General features: G+C 37.5%; 2 protein-coding genes across 2 annotated transcripts; one reads left to right on the top strand and one right to left on the bottom strand.

Moving 5' to 3' along the window:
* Positions 1-4614: 4614 nt before the first annotated feature.
* Positions 4615-8202, top strand: LOC121251839 (60S ribosomal protein L11). Its single transcript, XM_041151215.1, has 5 exons — positions 4615-4789; positions 4901-5008; positions 5158-5200; positions 5875-6070; positions 7768-8202. The coding sequence occupies exons 1-5, from the start codon at positions 4787-4789 to the stop codon at positions 7961-7963; spliced, it is 546 nt and encodes a 181-aa protein (XP_041007149.1). The 5' UTR covers positions 4615-4786; the 3' UTR covers positions 7964-8202.
* Positions 8203-21329: 13127 nt separating this feature from the next.
* On the bottom strand, positions 21330-21659 carry LOC121253446. Its single transcript, XM_041153460.1, has one exon. The coding sequence runs from the start codon at positions 21657-21659 to the stop codon at positions 21330-21332; it is 330 nt and encodes a 109-aa protein (XP_041009394.1).
* Between the last annotated feature and the right edge of the window lie 1021 nt (positions 21660-22680).

Genomic DNA, 22680 nt, shown 5'->3' with positions numbered 1-22680 from the left:
AGGATCCGAGCCCAAAAGGAGAGACTATAACTCAATTTGACAAACTACTTACCGAGGAGGGGAAGTCCTTTAATTAGGAAGCCATGGCATGAACAGAGTCATCTCTCTCCAAGGACCCTGCCACATTTAGGGCTTGAGATGGACCGACACCCTCTTCGCCTTGGGGCAGAGGCCTTGTGCCAGGGAAAGATCCCAAAAGGTAAAGGCTGGGATTGCCCTCAGGGGGCCCCACCCCTGTCTTGATAGTAGGCAGACACGAACCTACTGCAGTGAAGTCAATAGGCGGCAGTTGCACCACTTCCTTACCCACCACATTGTCATTTGCCCAAACGGGGAAAGACGAACCCCTTTAGCGACGGGAGGTGAAGAAGTCCCCTCCTCGCCTCCGAAAGAAGCATTGAAGGGTGAGGAGAGATTCAAAAATTGGAAATTCAAACCCAGAACCTTCAAAGTAGTCGAGGGGAAACATTGAGTTTCACATCCAAAGATAGTTGAGGGAAGGGAGCCTGGAGTAGGCTCCCTTTCCCCAGCCTCCCGTTGAGAGCGAATATCAACTTGAATCTCGTCAATCGGGGCTCTAATCTTGACTCTTCCCGTCGAAGTCGCATCATAGTGGCCTACAGCAGAATCTATAAGGCCACAAGCAAAAGCGGAATCGATGTCTGCATCCCCTTCATCGACCAACTCCAAGACGACTAGTGGGGTTGAAGGTAAAGTATAGTTGGGTGATCGAATGGAGTTGAGTCCCTGCGAAAGGAACTAAAAATCAAGGGCAGTAGCTAGGTCCGAGCCTACCCCATTAAGTTATCCATACCATTAGAGTCCAAGGAACCCTCTCAGATAGAAGACTCGTGAGACTATGACTCAGTCGCTCCCTCGGCCTCATGGTGAGAGCACTTCCCTCTTTTTTCCAGCGGGGTAGCGGCAAGCCTTTTCCTACCCTGGGAGGCATCAGAATCCTTCGACAAATAGCAATCGATGATGCAAGAGCGGTCACGCATCACCAAGAACCTATCAATGTGGGCCCTTATCAATACGGCCTATGTCCAAACAGACTCCTGGTTGTGTTCAACCTAAGAGTAAATTCCTTCCACATGGGCTTGCTCCCGTTGGGAAAGGGTAACAACCATGACTTTGTCGTCGGGGACTTTTCCCCAGATGGCATAGACTGGGAATTCAGTTATCAGCTTCTCTACCAAGGAATTCTCGTCCCTACCCGAAAACAAAGAAAAACTTCTTCAGCCTTATCAGCTTGGTATTCGAGTGGTGACCCTCGGAACGAGCAAGGCAATAGCGAGGGCAAAAGTGAAAGTTACCATTGTTTCCCTCCAGTGCCTTGACCGCGTGGGTAGCCAAAAACTCACGGGTCATCAAATCGGGATAAAAAATACAGAAGGGTTCCAAAACCATCCTCCATGCGACACATCAACACATGAGGATTCTCCAGGCATTTGAGCGAAGCTGAGTGACTCTTCAAGTAGTCAAGAATGTCGTGCACTGGGCGATAGAAAGGTAAGTCACAACTCATGAGAGAAGGAGCAAATAGTAAGGGCCACCTTCTCAACAAAGCCCTCTTCATTGACAGCCCCTTGAGGGGGGACCTCGAGAACCACAAAATCTGGGATTCCATACAAATCCCTCAGCTTTCAAAGGTCAGCCACGATCAGGCTCTACGTCCAGTCATAACCCTCATAATAAGGAACATCGCGAGCAATAGAGGACTTTAGAGGGCGAGAGCTGCGAGAAAAAGGGCAAGAAGAACTCTGATGAGCCATGGAATCAAACGAAGAACTATGGAGAAAAGAAAATGGGTCTCCATGAAGAACACAGACAATAAGGAAGGGGAATGCGCGAAACTAAAAAAGGTAACAGTGAAACAGAGGGGACCATTTATAACCAAGGGTGCAATGGTGGAAATGCCCCAGGAACAATACGGGCAGTCTGATAGCACAATCACCGCAAGCAAATCCCACGATCTGGTGATGTGATTGGGGGCAGATGTGAGGCTATTGCAACCCCTCTGGCACAAAAGCATGAACGATCAATTTCGATAAATGATGTGACAAGCCAGAATGTTTCATAATCTTTAAATCCCTGTCATGCCAACGTGGCAAGAATTTGCAGGGTAACTGGAGAGTTATTTGAATTGCTATTAGAAGAGCCCAGTGACACAAAGTAAAAGGCCCATATAATGGGTCCTGTGAGTCCAGAAATTTGCATGAACACCATACACTAGGTGCCACAGGATCATATCACCTCCGAATAAGATTACTATGGTAACTTACACTAATAACGAATATATACCCTCAAGGAAACGGCGAGATATTGGGGGTACTAGTCTCTGATATGTCAACCCATTCCTCATGGGATCATATCTTGAGAATATGGCGATCATTACCCTGAGATTTGGAGAAAAAAAATTATCTTTATCAGCAAGCAGTTCATTGTTGTATAAGGGACCAACACCAGTAAACCCGGGTATGATTTTAGACCCCTCTTACCAAGCAATACACTCATATCTTTTACTTAGGCATCGGAGGTATATCAGCCACACCAGGCCACCCTTTTTCCTTGTTGCAAGTTTGAAGTCGTGATCAGTTGGCAATGAAACACGTCCTCAACGATACCCTTACACTTCTATCCTTCAACCTAACATGTCTTCCTCTAGCCAAAGGTCTCCTAAGATCAATTTCAACCTTCACCAATAGAAAGTTCCCCTACCAGCTTGTACCATCCTCTTGAACATCATCTACATTCACTACCATCCTCACATTCATGCAAGTCAAAGGAAGCATGTGTAGTTGGATACATAAATTAAAGTTCTAAATCAAACCGTATTTGATGTCGTCTCGACAGTGAATGGTTTTAGTACCATAGAGTTTGGTCAAATAACCACGGCCTCCCACTCTTCACCTTCTCCTTATGTCTAACGTCATTGAACCCAATTAAGAAAACATTGCTGCCAATTTCAAAAAGAAAACTTCTTTGTTTAGTTTCCACACTTTCAACATGGTTAAATGAGCAAGGCTTTTCTTCCTGTTGTTCATTCTGTCTCAATTTAACCCACCAAGCAATTCTCCGATCCCTTGCTTCCGATCGTATCAACTATTTATCATGATATCCTGGATGGGTCTCTATGACAACACTTTCTTCCTCAATCAAAGAGATCTTTTTCCATACATTTGCCAAGTTTGTCCACAGTTTATTCTCAATCCTATAAAAAACAACCACACCTTCACCTATGGTTCTTCCTCACGAATGGGAGAAGTTGAAGGAAAAGACTCTTTTCAAGTTTCCTATTGGTGTGTTCAATTTAGGTTAAGTTTGGATAATGAGTTGAAATGATATGAGTTAATATAAGAGTTGAAAGTTGAATAAAATATTGTTAGAATATTATTTTTTAATATTATTATTGTTTTGAGATTTGAAAAAGTTGAATTATTTATTATATTTTGTGTGAAAATTTGAAAAAAATTATAATAATTAGTTGAGATAAGATGAGTTAAGATCAACTCAGGCCTTAGTGTAGCTTTTGCTAACCAATTATTTTATGTATTTTAAAAGTTTGGCTAGTTGACCTAATGCTCTAACACTTCAAACCGTGTAAAACTCGGTTTTTTTCTCTTTTTTTTTTTATTTTATTTTTTTTTTATTTTTAACCTGGTTATGTGCTAACCTTTAGATTTTATTTTTGAGTGCTGCTAGGGTGACGCCTAGGGGTGTACAAAAACCGTTAAAATCGACCGTAACTGCCTCATACCGGCCGTCGGCGCACGGAACCTGCCAAAACCGATGTAGAATCAGTCGGCTAGCGGTAGAATTATGTCAAAACCGTCTTAGGTTGGTTCGGCCTCGATTTGAAGTTGAACTGGACCGCTGAACCGGACCGATTATATAAATTATATTATATATATATATATTTTAAATAAAACGACACCGTTTCACTTATACACATACCGGTTATAAAAAAAAAAAAAATAGAATGAAATGATGCCGTTCAATTTAAGTTTAATTCCCCTTCTTTTTTTTCTTCTCCTAATTTTCTCTTTCACTCTCTATCTCCTCTCTCACGCATTACATAGAGCGCATCTCTCTCTCTCTCTCTGCCATCTGCCGCATATCGTTCTCTCTCTTTCTCTCTCATTGCGATTCGCATATCTAATTCTCCATTTTTTAGTTTCGCACTAGTCACAATGTCGAAGGGACATCAATGATCAATCGGGATCACACTAAAACCAACGACTCCGGTTTCCTCCCCTTTACTGGCCAGTTTCGGCCAGTTCTATCCATGTGTAGTGGTTATCGGTTCACCGAAACCGTTGCCTTTCATCCCTAATGACGTCCATAGGCAAAATAATAATAATAATAATAATAATAATAATTTTTTATTCATATTTTTTAATATTTTTAAACATTTTTAATAAGTATAAAAAAATAACAATATACTAATAGTCACTTTCTTAATCCATAAATAAAAGAAAAAAATATAAAAAAAAAAATTAAATATATGAGCAGTCAAAATAAGGAGATAAATTAAAGCGGCATACTAATATTATTCTTTATTTTTTGCCAGGTGTCCTCCATCCGCGTAAAACCCGGCGCATATGCTATTACGATAGATCAGCGGAGCCGCGGCCCGCAATGGATTTTTCAGAGCCGAATGAAACAGGCGCACGAAGAACCCTAGCACACATTTTAGGCTTCCTTTCCCACGCTAAAGTCTAGACCCTCTCGGCTGCAGCAGACCTTCTCCGCCCTCCCCCCGACACCCCTCTGACATACTCAAATGGTCTTCCTTCCTCTACCTAGTTGTTTCCAATATTCTGTCTCTGAATTTTGTGCTGATTTCTAACTCTGTATTTTGTTTTTGTTTCCTATGAAAAACGAAAAACGAAAGCAGGCTTCGGAGAAGAAACTGAGTAATCCAATGAGGGAAATCAAGGTACAGAAGCTCGTTCTCAACATCTCCGTCGGTGAGAGCGGTGACCGTCTCACCAGGGCCGCCAAGGTATTTTTCTTGTGTCTTTTATTTTTGCATATCTTCGTTTGTATCCTCGTTCTCGGTCCCTTGTAATTCCCATGCTGCCCACCTATATTCTTGTATATATAAATTCTAGTTTTTTTTTGTTTGGGATCTCATGTTTGGTTCATATGTAGGTGTTGGAGCAGCTCAGTGGCCAAAATCCAGTTTTCTCCAAGGGTAATTTTTTTTTTTTATTGGGTGGGGGATGGGTTTGTCGTTGTTTGGTATGTGTAAAATTACGTTCTTATGATTATCTCTGGAATATATAGACCGTTCAAATTTGTGTACTTTGATTTGGATGATAAATTTTAGTATTATTGTTATTTCAGGTCTCTCTGAAATCAAATGTGGTTGTATTTTTTTGCTTCTTATAAAGGGCTGTAAACGGGAAAAAATCTGTCGTAGTTTTTTCATCAGAGTTATAGTTATGATCCAAGAATGTTAAATTACGGATAAAGAAAATGGTGCTTAATGGGACTAACTTTGTCTTAGTGGATTTGGGCTTTCCAACTTTGGAAGCTCGAAACAGTAAATTATATAGTTCTGAGTTTTGATTTTATCATTTTTTTACTCTTTCTTGATTTTATCTGGAATCGTAGTGATGGTTGTTTTCTGAATAACTACTATTTGGTCTCCTAAAGCTAGTATTACATAGTGGGACTTGAGAATTGATATATTATTGTGCAAGAGAACTTCAAAATTTCAAAATGTTATGTATAATAACAATTACGAAGTGATGACTTTTCATTTTACTACTTTACTAGCTGCAACCAATTATGTAGGTTATGATATCTTTTCTTGATTCTGTTCTGAAAATTTATTCTCCCTGCCTCCTAAACTCCAATTGGCAGCAAGGTACACTGTGCGTTCCTTTGGTATTAGACGTAATGAAAAAATTGCATGCTATGTCACTGTTAGGGGTGACAAGGCAATGCAGCTTTTGGAGAGCGGTTTGAAGGTGAAGGAATATGAGTTGCTGAGGAGGAACTTCAGTGATACTGGATGTTTTGGCTTTGGTATTCAGGAGCACATCGACCTGGGAATCAAGTAAGCTAATATGCACTTGAAACTAGAGATATGCCCTTTTTCTTTAATAGGCCAGACTTCTATTTATTAGTTTGTCATCAACTTGGAGTGAATTTTTCTGATTTGGAAATTGCTTACGCTAACTTGATTGGGTACTACATAATGGTCCTCTCTCAATATTTTGCTGTTGATTAAAAGTTTGAAAATAATTTTTTTTTTTTTTGGATTGGTAATCAAGAAATTTTATTCATAAGAATAGGCAAAGCCCAAGTACATAGGGAGAAAGCTTGAAAAGAAAAATAAAGCTTGTCCATTGATTGTTGTCTGTGGTCTTAAAGATGAACAGCAATATCAGAAAATTTATTTATCATATTGCAGGCAATTTTCCTTTTGAGTCTCTGCTCTTAGAGGAGTCTATAATTTTCAATTAAGCTTAAGCACAGATTTTACAATTCCTTGTGGTTTTTTCGATGCATCATACTTGCCAAAAAGTTCTTTCAATGCATAATTGTGCTCCATAATTGATGTAATTAAATTGATGGTGCCCAAGTGGATCTCTAGCCCTATCACCTATCTTGCTGTGTGACTGCCTATGATGTTTAAGGTGTTGTAGCATGTGAAGGGTTGTCAAGAACAAAATAACATGGCAGAGAATATGGCATTCAACCTCATGATTTACACTGTCAGGATGATTATTGCTTCAAACAGGATTAGATGGGACATGAATTGGTTTTGGGTTGGATTTGGAATGGGATGGATGGTCAAATAACTAATCAGTTCTATATTGATGTAGTGTATGGTTTATTCTTTCCCTTCACAAAAGTTTATATGTTAATCTTTTTTTTGTTAACTTTGTGATAAGTAATAACAATTTGATTAAAAAGAGTGCCAAAGGTGCAATCCAAGTATACAAGATGTGTACATGAAAGATACCCATCAATAAACCGAAATCGATACGAAAAAATCATGTAAACTCCCTTGGATCATCACATTGCTTATACATGAATGCAAGTATGCTGTTGTTTATGCTGTATATGGTGTCATACCTTTCGATTGCCTTGCTTGTTTAATTATTTTGGAGGAGAAGTACGCCTTGCACACACAAAGTATCAATAATTTTGCACTTTGCACTCCCAACTATCAAATGGAAATATTACAGCATCCAATTGCTTAAAGATTGTCGAGCAGCACCATTGTCCAATCTGGCCTTTAAGATTGATGAAAAATAGGTGACATGGCACAATCTTGCCTTTTGAATCTTAACGCAAGTTGTCCATTGCCAATTTTAGTAGTTTGAGGGTGAAAAATGTATGCTTTAGCAGTTTGTGGTGCAAATTGCAAAATCCTTGGCAGTTTGATGTTGCAATGTACATTGAGTAATGATAACATACAATCCTTATTTTAACCTTTTTCAAATTCATGTTGTAAAAATGAGGATATTTTTGTAAAATGATGATACTTCTGTAATTGTTTTATGAGTTAGTTTACAGAAATGCCCTCATTTTACTTATGACGGCCTTGACTTAAAACATGGTTGGGAAAATGATTGTGAAAAGAGTTGTGTTTATCATTTTCCATGTATATTTGTCCATTTTTCCGAGTTTTCTGCAATATTGTGAATTGTGCATGCTGTCCCATGTTTGAAGGATACCAAGATTTGGTTTTCGGGCATATAAATCAATTTTTGTTAATTTTTTGACATAATCATATTCTTTCAGGTATGATCCTTCAACTGGAATTTATGGAATGGACTTCTATGTTGTTTTGGAGCGGCCTGGTTACCGTGTTGGCCGTCGTCGCCGATGTAAGTCTCGTGTTGGGATCCAGCACAGGGTCACAAAGGAGGATGCCATGAAGTGGTTCCAGGTCAAATATGAAGGTGTCATTCTAAACAAGTCTCAGAATATCACTTAAGCCTGGAACATTGTCACAGTTTTGAGTGAGGCTGGACCCCTGGTGTTATGTAGACCAGCGTCCTATACTGCTATCTTCTTTGAAGTTATGGGAGAGCTTGCGATGTGTTTTCTGGGCCAGAATCTGTTTATTTATTGCACGATATGCTTTCACCGTCACTACTAACTCAGGTGATAGATTTAGGCTCTGTTTGGACAGTAAAAGTGTCTCATCTCATTATTACAAATTTTTTAAATTTTCATATAGAATATAATAAACAATTAATTTTTTCAAATTTCATAATAATAATAATATTAAGAAGTAATATTTTAACAATATTTTATTTAATTTTTTAACTTTCATCTCAATTTACAAATGGCATCTTAAACATTAGATAACAATAGTTGAAATGCATCAAGCACGTGCCTCAGCATTATTTCATAATTTTCTGCAAGCACGTGCCTCAGCTTTATTTCATTATTTTCTGCAAGCCCGTAGCCATTACGTTATGTAATTGTGGAGCTTTAAGGAAACTATTATGGCTGACCATATAGGTTTGTCATGGATCAATCAGGTAACTTGCTAACGAAGAAGAGAGCTTGTTTGAAAATATAGGGAATAGGTGTGCGCATTAGTTGAGAATCTGTCTGCCAATAAAATTAAAAAAATAATAATAAAATAAAAATTATGGGGGTACAGGGAATTATGTGGGGGAGGAAAACTAAAGTTGACACGTGGCATACGGATACTATGTGCCAATTAGAAACTGATAAGTGGCGTATAAATGTCACATGTCAATTATGTCGTTAATTTTTCAATGGTAAAATTAGCGAGGTACTAAATTATAAGTTTCTTGAAATTTAGGTTTTTTTTTTTTTTTTTTTTTTTTACAAGTGTTCAGGTATTAATTTTGTAAGAGTTGAAAGACTTTCCTATATAATGTTCACATACAAGTAGGCTTATATTAGTGAGAGAACCTAATCGGCCTTTTCTAGCTAGTCTAGCCAATTCCATCTTTTTTTATGTAGCCTTGTTTAGCATATCATTTCAATGAATTAGAAACATTATCATCATCATTTTAAGTTATACAAGAAAATGAATAATAATCTAAACCCAATATAAATAAATCATTCATAAGAAAACCATTTCCATACAATGCCTTAACCAACTAAAAGTTCAACTAGGGACCATCAAAGTGAGAAGTAAAAACAAAGCTCCAACATAAAAATAATTGAAAATAAAACACAAGATGTATAAAACACATCATGAAGAAGTATCAAGCACCCTAGGTGCATTTTGAGTTGGTAGGTGTTAACTCTCTAAATCTTGAATTTTGTTATCTAATATAACATACTTTTTGCTAGCTGTTATTCTTCTATAACTACGAACCCAACTCGATCTTGAGCTACATATTTGGTTTCTCCCGAGTTTACAATCCATTATGTGATTGAGTGAATAAACATAAGTAGTAAGGAGTCATATCTAGTGGATACATCCTTTGCCTCAGTGCACTCAAGAGCAAAGTGTTACATTTTCTATCTCGCCATTTGTTTTCCATCTCTACTTTCAAGTGGCGAGATATATCAATAAAAGTTTTAATATTCTCACTGTGTCAAAACGAGATTCATTTGTCCCCATGTTGACTCGAGCAAAAATCTTATCACAACAGTAACTTGCAATTCATTAGTGAGATTATTGTCAGCATCATTTAGATCACGAATCAAGGCAGATATCGATCTGAAATGCTCAGTCATGTAACATACTGCTTAAATCTCAAAGTAAGAGCACGGAGTCTAGTGGTTGATATCTCTCCATAGCAATTTTCAATTGGTTCCACATATATTCGACAGTTAGATAGTTCTCAAACTCTCAAATAAGATCATGTATGCTGCTAAGAATTTTGTTTTTTTAATCATAAATACTTTAACCATATGCTGCTAAGAATGTTAAAGCACATGCACCAGTCTTTTTCATTCCTTAGGTCGTATCATAAGGTGTGATAGATTTTCTAAAATCGTGATTATTAAGTAAATATTGAATTTTCCTATGCCACATGTCATAGTTAATTCCAACTAGTTTCTCTCCTTCATTAAAATCAATAAGATCATCAACTACGTTGCTAGTGGTCATAATCACTACATTCATTATGCAAGGTTGACATTAGCACACATTTAATTTTATTCCAAAATCTAACTAGATCATATAATTACTTCCTACACAGTGAAATTAAAAATCTCACAAAAAGGCAACAATCATCTCTCACTATATAAGTTAAAATTCCAAATCTAATTAATTTAAAATAAAATTTATATGAGTCTTAAAAACTCATAACTCATGCACAAATAATTCATTCATCATATATGAAAAATCTATTATTGTTGTGAAAAACACATTGGACATAGGCTTCATCGAAAATCTCATTGGTAATTGGGTGTATCGTGAAACATATCTCTTTACATGACCTCAATAATAAAATAACATTCTCAATATTACATTTCTAAAGAAAATCCTACCAACAATATTTTAGAAAAATAAATAAATATGGATGTCACGTCCCTGAAATATTTATAAGCTATACCTTACCCATCCACATAATAATAAATACATAAAATTATCAATGTCAACCCTATCATTTTTAATTTTTTTTTTTTAAAAACAAACAAACTCATGAATTCAAGCAACCAATCAAACTGGTATGCATGATGGTACAATGAATAGAGGACACACATTCTCAATTAATAAGCATAAAGTCTTGGGACAACATTCAATATGAATATGCATTTAACAATAACAATTCAATACATGTATCTACATATTTAATCAAATTCAAATAATCTTTAATGTGTATTTGTGTCCATACCGTCGGAAAAAACTGACCAAAAGTGTAAGGGTGGATCACACTCTCCAAGACCAAGAGTGTGGCTTACCAAAATGGATCTATTCATCGTTTTTCTCAGCCAACTTTTTTTTATTTTTTCCCATTTAGATCACTCATTTTTAATTGGTCATAACTTACTCATTTTGGATCCAAATCAAGCGTATGATATGTCAATGTAAAGCTTATGAACCCATCTTTTTAACCATATAAAATTTGTTTCATAAAATAACATAAAATTGGTTAAAAGTAGGCTCAAAGTCAGGGTCTAAACACTAAATTTAAAATTAGGGTTTCAGATTTCTCCATTTATTATAGGCAACGAAACTTAAAACAAATTTAAGGGATGTCTTTATGTTTTCATGTAGAATGTAATAGGAGCATCCACCGAAGGAGAATGTATTGTTATCTGTTCCATGTGCAACCCTTCGAGATTGGACTTGTGTGAAAATAAAGTACTGTTCTTATTCTTAATAATGTTCACCATAGGTTGGTTAGGATCCAACTCAAAGCCCTTTGCATTGGGCTTTGTATCGGTTGAGATAAGGGCCCATAACCCGATTCCCCTGAGTCCATAACTTCTCCTTTAGTTTAGCCTCGTTTGAAAACGAACTGACGTTGGTCATTGTCTTCTTCATAAAAAACCGCCTATTTTTTCACATGAACTACAACCGTACGTTATCTCCTCCTCGGAAAAGGTAATCGTTCAGCCCTCATCCATGAGCCATAAGTGAACCGTTCTTTCAAATAAAAAACGTAATCACAATCAACATGCATGTCCAACGCACCCATAACAGTAACAAAAGTTAAGAAGTCGTTCATATATACTAGAACTAGACCCAGACTCCAGAGTCACTTCATGTTAAGTTCTTCTTACCCATTGGAAGAGGTTTCATTACATCTAGTTGTAGATGGATTATTGAAAATTCCCCCCAACCAGAGACTTATCTTCATCCATATCCTTCAACGTTGCCCATAGTTTCCACCAATTGTTTTGAACAACTTTTGCATGCATAACACCAAGAACGTGATCAGATAAGCGAATCCAAAAAGAGGGTAGCTGGATTTATTTGGAGTTTTGATACCTGAACATCGCCATCATAATCTACGTTAAAACCAATTATTTATCAAATGACCACCAACAATTACGGTCCAGTATACCTTTATCCATCTTACAAACTTGGATAGCAATAGATGGTCACTTAGGTTACTAAACCGTATATGGCTAGAAGGTACTTGTAAAGGACGTGTTTCATATCACCAATCATATGGATGACTCTATAGCAATGAAGAGATGACGCATGTCACCCTGTGTAAACTCTAATAGTTAAGTCAGTGACAATATAAGAATAAATGTATATAATATGAAGATGAAATTGTTTGTTACTTCTACCGAGTTATTTATAGAAGGATGTGGCGTGATGATGATTAACTCTGATCACCAGTTCCGTGTGCTTATCCTTTGTGATCCCTTATTAACTAGAGAAGATATATTCTATTTTGTAGGAGTTATCTTGATATCTCATGTTTTGTAGGAGTTATCTTGAGATCTCCTATTTTGTAGGAGTTATCTTACTTAGGATATTTATGTCCAGTCGTTGGCCTCATCTCTAGTTCTTCGGGGTTACCGTGTTCCATGATTGTGGTTACGAGCCATCTAATCTATGGGGCTCCTAGCTTTAAGCTCTCAATAAGTCTTCTTGAACTTATGGACGAGCTTGGCCTTAGAGATGGGCTCAAAGCCTAGGGGTCTAAATGTTCCCTCTAATTACCCCGCTAATTTCCTTTGTGTTGGCATATAGTAAATTAAACAATCATTTTTTTTCTTTTTTATTACTTACCCTGCTAGTCTATAAGCATTTATTTATTCTTTTTCTTCTTTTGGCTATAGCCCATGCTAGGTGGCATGCACCGCCATAACCGTTTCCGCTCATTTAATATGTTTTAAAAATAAGTGTAACTGCTGGCGTAGCCGACCTTTTAGATTCCTTAGAACCCTCATGATTACCTTTCTCAGATGTGCTTCACAAGGCATTTGCCTCCAGTAGCCATTTTCTTTACCCTTCTTTGCTCTTTCGTCTTTCTCATTTTTCTTCGTATTTCCCTCTACTTCTCTCCTGTTTCTTGGTTCTTCTTTTACTAAGACAATTGATACGACTTGGGGGATACTGTTAAGTACATATACAAAATATCCCCTTGATTAGGCTGCTTCAATAGGGGCGTGCTGGCTAAATATTTTCTCAGTTCTTGAAAGGTTTGGTCACATTCTTCGTTCCAAGTGTGTACCTTCTTTAGAACTTAGAAAAAGGGGATGCATTTATCTGTAGACAGTGATACGAACCTGTTCAAAGTCGCTACTTTCCCTGCTAAGCGCTGAGTATCATTGATGGTTCGAGGCGGCGCCATTTTCAAAATTGCTTCTATCTTCTCAGTGTTGGCTTCTATTCCTCTTTGTGAGACTATGAATCCCAGAAATTTTCCCGAATTTACCCTGAACACGCATTTCGCCGGGTTCAATTTTATTTTGTACTTTCATAATACCGCGAAGTACTCTTTAAGATCTGTTAGGTGCTGGGCGGCTTCCTTATTTTTCACCAGTAGATCGTGTATGTATACCTCCATAGTCTTCCCAATTTGTTGTTTGAACATCCGATTGACTAACCTTTGATATGTTTCTCCGGCATTCTTTAGCCCAAAAGGCATTACTCGGTAGCAGTAGAGTCCTCTGTCAGTTATGAACGTTGTCTTCTCCTCATTCGCCTTGTTCATCCTGATTTGATTGTGCCTAGAGTAAGTGTCCATAAAACTCAAAAATTGGTGTCCGCTGGCCGTGGCATCCACGATGACATCGATTCGAGGCAGTGGAAAACTATCTTTGGAGCAAGCTTTATTAAGGTTGGTGAAGTTTACGCACATCCTCCATTTGCCATTGGCTTTCTTGACTAGTACCACGTTGGAGAGCCATTTTGGGTAGTGTGCCTCCCATATGAAGCCTGCCACTAGAAGTCTATTGATTTCCTTTGCTATGGCCGTGTATTTCTCAGTGTTGAACAACCCTATCTTCTGTCGTACTTTCTTTGTGGCTCCAGGTAAATACATCTCTATGTTCGATCAACAGCTGCTCCAAGGCTTCCTAATCCTCTGGCGGGAGCTTGGAGCCAACCCTTGTAGTGGCAGCTGGGCGTTCCGGATGTAGCTTTACTACATGCAAGGGCTCGTTGGCTTTGGCTAGTAACAGACTACTTTCATTCCTGGTTTCTATGGCTTGTCCTTCTTCCAACTGAGATGGTGGCAACAACTGTTCTTTTGAGTTGTCTATTGAACAAATCATCAGTGCTCCCGTCTTCAACTCCTGGACATAACACTCTCAAGCCGATATTTGCTCACCTCGGACTTCACCTACTCCTGCTTCTATTGGGGATTTCATTTTAAGGTGGTATGTGGAGGTAATCACCTTTAAGTTATTGAGGGTCGGGTGTCCCAATATGGCATTGTTAGACGACGGAGCTTTGACTACTAAAAAATTTGTCATGCTGGTAACTTTGTGGGCGCCTTCCCTTCTGTTACCGGAAGCATGATTGAGCCGATCGGTTGAACAACTTCTCCTGAAAGCCCTTTCAGCGAAGAGAGAGATGGTCACAATTTTTCAATAGGGATTCCCATTCGAATAAACGTGTCCAAAAAAAGGATGTTAGCAGAGCTCCCATTGTCAACTAAGACTCGTTTGGTAGTGTAGTTAGCTATCAATAGCATAACAACCAAGGCATCATCATGAGAGTACATAACCAATCCTCATCCCCGAATGAGATAGTCGGGCTTGTTTCTGTCCTAGGGTACTTATATGGCCTAATGGCCATGTATACCTCGTCATATCTTGCTCTGCATGCATTGGCCTTTCTGTCGAAAGCTGTGGTGCCGCCCCCAGCAAATCCTCTTGCTATAGTGCAGATTTCGCCTAGAAAGGCTTGTTCTTGGTCTCTCTTGGGTCGTAGAGAATTATTTCTCCTTTTCTCACCCTATTTTTGGCACTTGGGGCTTCTGCCTCGTTTATCACGACTTTCCTCCCTTTGTGCCTTTATGTAATTAGCTAGCATCCTTTCCAGTTCTTCACTTTCAGTCATTTCGTCAATCTGCTTCTTTAGGGTGATGCAATCTTCAGTCGAATGGGAGTAGCTTTGGTGGTAGGTGCAATAGTGTTGGCCTTTGTCAGGCGGGAATTCTTCCCTTCTTAAGTTTTTACCATTTTCCGGTGCATTGTGGTTCTTATGTACAAGTAGGCGCCCTTGATCTTGCTGGTTGGTGTATCGGTCTCGTCTGTCATTAGGGTGACTTCGCCCATTCGTTTTCCTCTCTTTGTCTTTAGAATTGTTCTGGTTTTTGTTATCTGCTTTTGTCTCCTGCTATCGTGGTTTTAACAAAGCCTGTAGAGTATCCTTCGCATTGACAAAGTCTTCTGTTCGGTTCATGAATTCCCTTAATGTGGATGGAATTCATCTGGCCAGCTCAGCCATGAAGGGGCTTTGAGGCTAGATTCCTCCCAGTAGTGCGGCTAAGGTGATTTTTTTATCATGACCATCAGTGGTGAGCTTCTCTTTATTGAAGCGTGTTATGTAGTTCTTTAGATTCTCCCATTCCTTCTGTTTTACTGTCAACAAATAGGCTGCCGGCTTGCGGTGCCTCATGCTTGCCAAAAATTGTGTGAGAAATTTTTTAGCTAACTCCTCAAAATTTCCATTCGATCCAAGGCGAAGGGTCCCAAACTACCACCATGCTATTCTTTTTAGAGTCAATGGGAAGGTGCGGCAAGCCGCCTCTCTATTAAAACCGTGGAGAGTTATGTATGCTTTGAAATTCTAGAGGTGATCAATAGGATCTTTGGATCCATCGTATAGATCAATCCGTGGTACCTTGAATTTAGATGGTAGAGGGACTGACATGACTTCCTTGCTGTACGGGAGGTTCGTGCGTGTGAGGAGCTGCTCCACAGAAGAGGAATCACCCTTTTCGCCATCTCCCTGTATTTATCCACAAGACTTTGCTGCTCATCATGCATTTTTTTCTTTTCTATCTCTTCACTATTGACCCCTCTGCACTGTGTGCATATCCTTCAGGCCGCCCATTCTGGGCTGGAGAACTGCCCCTCTGTTGTTTTAATTCTTCGTTTTCTTTATGTAGTTGTTCAACAACCGCCATTACTTGTTTCAACATTTCCTCCTTTCTAGTAACCTCACTTCTGCCTCCATCATACTCGATAGACTTGTGATCGCGTGACAATTGGCTTGTAAAAAATCATGTTGAAGTCTATAACAATCCCATAAACGGTGCCACCGTACATGACGTGTTTCACACCACCAATCGTATGGATGACTCTGCAGCAATGAAGAGACGGTGCTTGTCATCCTGTGTAAACTCTGATGCTTAATTCAGCGACAATATAAGAATAAGTGTATATAAAATGAAGATGAAACTGTTTGTTACCTCTATCGAGTTATTTATAGAAGGATGTGGTGTGATGACGATTAATTCCGATCACCAGTCCCATGTACTTATCCTTCGTGATCCCTGATTAACTGGAGAAGATATCTCCTATTTTGTAGGAATTATCTTATTCAGGATATTTATGTCCAGTCATGGGCCTCATCTTCAGTTCTTCAAGGTTATCTTATTCTGTGATTGTGGTTACAAGCCCTCTGATGTGTAGGGCTCCTAGCTTTAAGCTCTCAATAAGTCTTCTTGAACTTATGGATGAGCTTGGCCTCAGAGATGAGCTCAAAGCCCAGGGGTCTAAAGGTTCCCTCCAGTACTCATCATAGATTTAAAAAAAATTAATTGCTTGTAAATACTTTTTTAATAGAATTCAACTCTCGTGGCACCAAGATCCTTTGGATCAATTGGCAACACCTTAGTTTCTCATTAAGAGAACTAAGGATCGAATCCCCCATCTCCAACGTATAAAAAAAAAACAAAAAACAAAACAAAAAAAAACTCTCGTGGCAGATTGCATGAGAGTCTTCCATATCTCCTTCAATAACTTTCCCGTTCCACTTTAAGCATTAGCAATGTTGTAGGTTTAAAAAAAAAAAAAAAAAAAGGCGTTAGCAATGGTGTACGCAAAGGTAAAGGTGAGATTTGACTAAATAAATTATTGTTTTGCCTCTGTTGAGAGAGAGAGAGAGAGAGCAAGTGGGAGAAAAGAAAAATAAGTGATAAAATAATCAATAGATGGTGAACAATACCTATCCAAATATGTAGAAACATTGTAATTTGTAAGTAAAAAATTTACATTTAACTCTTCCAATCCAGTAGATTTAATGGGATTGTTAGATAAATATTGATTTGCATTGGTGTTTGCCTACACCATTACTAGTGCTTAAGGACTGGAGGGGCATAAATTAATTCATCCAAAAGGGTTCAACGAAATCTACTATAAAAGCCCCGTCATACCATATGTGATAAGACTTCGTAGGGTAATTAGAAGGGATTTAATACCACCATAAGGGCTCGTGGGGTGCAACCCTGGGCCTGGGTCATGGGGGCCCGACAAGCCACTCAAGGCTCAAACCCCTCTAGCCCAATAGAGCTCAGGTCAGATCGTTAGAAACAGGAACGTCTGCCCTCTTATCCTGGGACCATTAGAATATTCACTCATTCAAAATGGGTGGATAGCCCCAAGGCCTCGGGATTCAAATTTCAAACAATGGGCAAGGCAATTAGTTCGGGTGGAAGGCAAGTCCTTTATTTAAAGGATCCAGATATGCTAATGAAATCTCTCAAATAATTGGCTCTAAGAAGATTCATATCGTTACTGACTTGAACATCCGAGGGGCCCCATTCAATCCCCAATCTATCTTACACTTTTGTTGTAGGAGATCAAATCAGGAGTGCGTAACGGTGAAACACGTCCTTAACAAGGATGGACAACTTCTGTCATTTCTTTAATAGATCATCATCATCCATTGAAATATGCCTAGTAAATTAGATCGAATAAATTAAACTTACAAAGGAAATTACTCTCATATTCCATGGTGAAAACACTTCCACGAAGACAAGGGAGCGTGAGAGGAAAAACATGTGTATTTGTCTTTTGAAACAACAACTGAACATTGCATTAATCAGGTAAAATACAACATGATGGGAACCAAGGTGGGCCCCGTCTTAAATATTCTTTACAAATTTTAGATGGACCAATTACAAGATCAAGAGCTAAGAAGATCAAGAAAGCAATGCAAGAATTGATGCAATTCACTTGGGATGACTCTAGCAAGAGCTGAATATTCAAGATGGGCTTGAGAAGAAGAGATCCAGTGATCATTCATGATCGGTGCAAAACTGCAAGTGCATAGTATCGTAGTTTTATAGTAAAGTGATGAGAAAAGTATCGTCCTCAGGGATTGGTAACTTACTTTTGAAAAATATCAAAATTATACTAATCTTGACTTTATTTAGAAAAGTCATTACGATTTTCTGTAATTGTAAATTAAAATAAAATTAATTCAAAGAAAATACTCAAAGGAAAAGAAAGATATTGTTCGAAGATCAAATCAATGGGAAAGAAAACTTCTAGGAAGTCAATTCACCAAATTCCTCACTATGCCTTACTCATCTAACGAATTAAATTTAATTCTCTCTATTTGTTAGCAAATCTCCATAAACATCCAAAAGTCTCTTTCGACAATCAATTGAAAATTATTCTTGTTTATCAATTTACACAAGAGTATGCAAATTAATAAAGCAAGAAAGCAGTAAAATCAATGATTTTAATACTACATAGGTTCATATAAGTCTTTCGATCTCTATATTTACCTATGCCAAAATATCCAAGATCTATCCTATAATTCCCTCTTTCGACAGCAAATTACAGGATTAAAATCATCTAATTAATGGCCAGTTAATTAGAAGAGAATTACTTCAAATTAGAATAGAAAAGCAAGCATAGTTCAGAATTAGATTACATTGTTTTCCTTGAATAAAGAAAATTTAGTTCATGCTAAAAATTAAATTCAACATAAACGAATTCACCATAATTTTTCTGAGAGAAGAATAAAAGAAAATGAACACTAAAAATACTCCTCGTAGAATCCGTAGCATCCCTCGCAAGTTGCTCCTTCTGAAATGAAAAGGAGAAATTAATTCCTCTTCCCGTCCGTGCAATTCAGCTTTTTAGTCCGCTCTCTATTTTCTTTTCTTTTCTTTTCTTTTTTCGTTCCCCGCATTACGTAGCTCTTTAAAACCAAAAATTCCTTTTTTTTATCTCGTGTGTGCAGTAGCCAAAAGAAAAAACCTTGAATTTGAATTCCCGAGTCCCACGCAAGTTGCTTCCTTTCTTTTCTTTTTCCGGAAAAGGGAATTCAAAAGCCCCCAAGACCCGATCTCCAGCTTCTTGGTAAATCCAATTCAAAAACCAAATTTGAATTCCAATTTCGTGCATTACGTCCGCATGCCAAAAACTACTTTTTCCTTTTTGTGCACGTGTCAAAGCTAAAGATCAGACTAGCTCACGCAAGTCACAAAACAATTGCCCCTATTGCATGCATTTTTCTCTTTTATTCAGCAGCTTCTATATTCAAATAATGTCTTTATATAAATGAGAGAATTTCTAGATGATAGGCTTGTAAAATTGGGTCTTCATTTTCTTCAAATCTGAAATAAAATTTAAATAACAACTATGAAGCTAAAAATCATCAAAAATAAATAAATTTAGACTAAAGTTAAAGTTAAGAGGTGATAAAATATACTAAATTATGCAAGTCATCAAGCACCCCCAAACTTAAAATTTTGTTTCTCCTCAAACAAAAATAAAATAAAAGACCACTATGGACTGACTATCAACTTGACCCCATAGAGAAGTTTCATTACTCACCAAGCCATGATTTGAATTAGATATCATCACTAGTATCTTACTCTTTTAACATCAAGGATAGCCGGAAAATCAATAAAAAATTTAACAATTTGTCAAGCAAGAATTAAGCGTTTACTTAAACCTAAAGCTAAGACCTTGAGTGTGTGTGTGTGTGATATAATCAATTTAACTCCAAACTACCTGCAAACTCAGATAAAAGTAAAATAACTAAAATCAGAATAATTCTCTCAAAACTTGACCCCATAGGTCTAATTTTCAGAAATCCACTCTACTAATGTAGTCAAACCAAAATCAGAGATCAAAATGTCTTTAATCAGGTTGTAATGACAAGCCACAGGGTGAGGGCTAAGAAAGAAATGGATATGGAAAATCAAAGCAAACTGGAAAAATACTTGGTGGAAAGAACAATAAAAGAGCTATCCACATGATTCAAACCATAACTCTTTCTTGATGACTATATGCTCATACTTGTGATATTATTGTTGTTGTAATCAATGAAGTAGTACCAAGTGCACCTTCAACAAAATCTGAAGTGATTTGCACTCCATTGGTTGACTTTTTTTTTTTTTTTTGTTGCCATGATGGATAAATCACCTCTGAATAAAAGACAAACCCAGTAATAATACTTTTTTTTTTTTCACAATTTTCGTTCAACCACCTCAATTCTTGTAACCTTTTCCAATCTTCAATCACGTCAACCTTTTTTTTTTGTTCAAATACTTTAATCAAATAGAGCATAATTTCCTTTGAACTAACTTTCTCTTTAAATGTAGATTACCACCAAAGTATTTTCTCAAATTGTAAAAGGTAAATCATAGTTTTTCAGGCTTAGAACGGGAATGATTTTATAGTCAAAAGAACAAATAAAGGCTTATGTAAAATAAGGCTTAAAGGGGTTGACTGTGGAAATACACCATGCAATGATGGTATGATAATCAGGACGGCTGGGAAAGCTTTTTGGTTATAACAAAAAAAATTTGCCTAGATCATTTCTCTAACATTTGGTATCAACTAGGATTTCGCTTCAAGGATCCATCAACAAATTCTTGAGCAAAGTAAGATTGAACTTCCCTGACCCAGTTAATTCAACTCCTTCTCTTCATAAGCAAAATGGAATAAAGAAAAAAAATGACTATGTAGTCAATTATGTTCAAGGTCAAAGATTTAAATCAAAGTACCCACAAAACTCAGCCTGACATAAAAGAAATTTTTGAAAATTTTTCTCAATCCCATCCTCAATCACAAATTTCAGAGTTATAGAGAATTCAATCATACTCAAATGCAAGCTTGGTAAAAGAATCCAACAACTCAAGACTTACAAAATCACAAGTAAAATAAAACAAATAGCAAACAAGAACACCAAATGACTATAGGAGTTTACACCCCCAAACTTAAACTAAACAATGTCCTCATTGTAATGCAAAAGTGATAAAGATTGAAGAAATGAAAGGAACTTCCCTGGTTTCATAGTGAATCAGCCGTAATTTGTAATTTTCAGCTCTTTATTCATGCTAAATAAACCTGCATCAAAATCAAAATTATTAGAAAATAAAAAATAAAAATAATGAAAATAAAGGAATAAAAGAAAGTTCAATGGGCTGCCTCCCATAAGCGCTTGTTTTAAAGTCTACAGCCAGACTTTTCAATCTTCATTAATTAGGATCTCCAAGAGGAATGAATGCACAATTCCTCTCCACTTGTTCTCCATAATAGTGCTTCAATCTCTTACCGTTAACTCTGAATATATTTTCTGTCTTGTTCTTCAAGTCTATTGCTCCAAAAGAGGAAACTTTGTCAACTGTATAAAGACCTGTCCATCTTGATTTTAACTGGCCAGGGAAGAGTTTGAGTCTTGAATTGAAGAGTAAATCCTGTTGTCCTCGTGCGAACTCACGCCTGAGAATCTGCTTGTCATGCCACTTCTTCGTCTGTTCTTTGTAGATCTTTGCATTTTCATAAGCATCATTTATGAACTCATCCATCTCATTCAATTGAAGAAGTCACTTTTCCCCTACTGCCTTCAGATCAAAATTAAACTTCTTTACTGCCCAATAAGCTCTATGCTCCAACTCAACAGGAGACATCCCGATAGGTGTTTTATAGGCTATACGATATGCCCACAAAGCATCATCAAGTTTCTTTGCCCAATCCTTTCTATTAGTATTGACCTTCTTCTCAATGATGTTTTTGATTTCTCTGTTTGAAATTTCAGCTTGGCCATTAGTTTGAGGATGGTAGGCAAGTGCTATCTTGTGCTTCACACCATATTTAGAAAGAAGATTATCAAACAACTTGTTGCAAAAGTGGGTCCCTTCGTCACTAATAATAGCTTGTGGAGTGCCAAATCTTGTGAATATATTCTTATGCAAAAATTTGAGCACTACCTTTGCATCATTTGTTGTTGTAGCAATTGCTTCTACCCATTTTGACACATAATCAACTGCTAACAAGATATAAACAAAGCCAAAAGTAGGAGGAAAATGGCTCATAAAATCAATTTCCCAAACATCAAATAACTCCACCTCCAAGATATTTTTCAATGGTAACTCCTGATGCCTTGAAATATTTCCCATACGTTGGCATCGGTCACAAGTTTTCACCCAAGTATAACTATCACGAAAAATAGAAGGCCAAAAGAAACCACTTTGAAGTACCTTAGCTACTATTCGTGTTGCTCAAAAGTGTCCTCCATATGATGAGGAATGACAATGATGAAGAATGGCTTGCATCTCTTCTTCTAGCACACATCTTCGAATGATTTGGTTAGGGCATCTTTTGAATAGCAAAGGCTCATCTCAAAGATAATATTTCACATCATGCAGAAACTTCTTACGTTAGTGATAAGTGAGATCTGGTGGCAATACTCTACAAGCTAGGTAGTTTACAATATTAGCATACCAAGGAAGCTTGATCTCACATGCAAACAACTGCTCATCAGGGAATGATTCTTGGATCACTGACTCTGGTCTTATTTCCTCTTACTCCAACCGAGAGAGATGATCA

The sequence above is a fragment of the Juglans microcarpa x Juglans regia genome, chromosome 2S (assembly GCF_004785595.1).
Source record: "Juglans microcarpa x Juglans regia isolate MS1-56 chromosome 2S, Jm3101_v1.0, whole genome shotgun sequence".
Lineage (NCBI taxonomy): Eukaryota > Viridiplantae > Streptophyta > Magnoliopsida > Fagales > Juglandaceae > Juglans > Juglans microcarpa x Juglans regia.
This window is presented reverse-complemented; position numbering and strand designations above follow the sequence as displayed.

Excerpts from the sequence above, each read along its gene's own strand:
- LOC121251839 (XM_041151215.1), top strand. Across the intron at positions 5,009-5,157 it reads GTCTCACCAGGGCCGCCAAG|GTGTTGGAGCAGCTCAGTGG; the intron begins GTATTTTTCTTG and ends GTTCATATGTAG. Across the intron at positions 6,071-7,767 it reads CACATCGACCTGGGAATCAA|GTATGATCCTTCAACTGGAA; the intron begins GTAAGCTAATAT and ends ATATTCTTTCAG.
- LOC121253446 (XM_041153460.1), bottom strand. The coding sequence starts at position 21,659 with ATGGATGAGTTCATAAATGATGCTTATGAAAATGCAAAGATCTACAAA.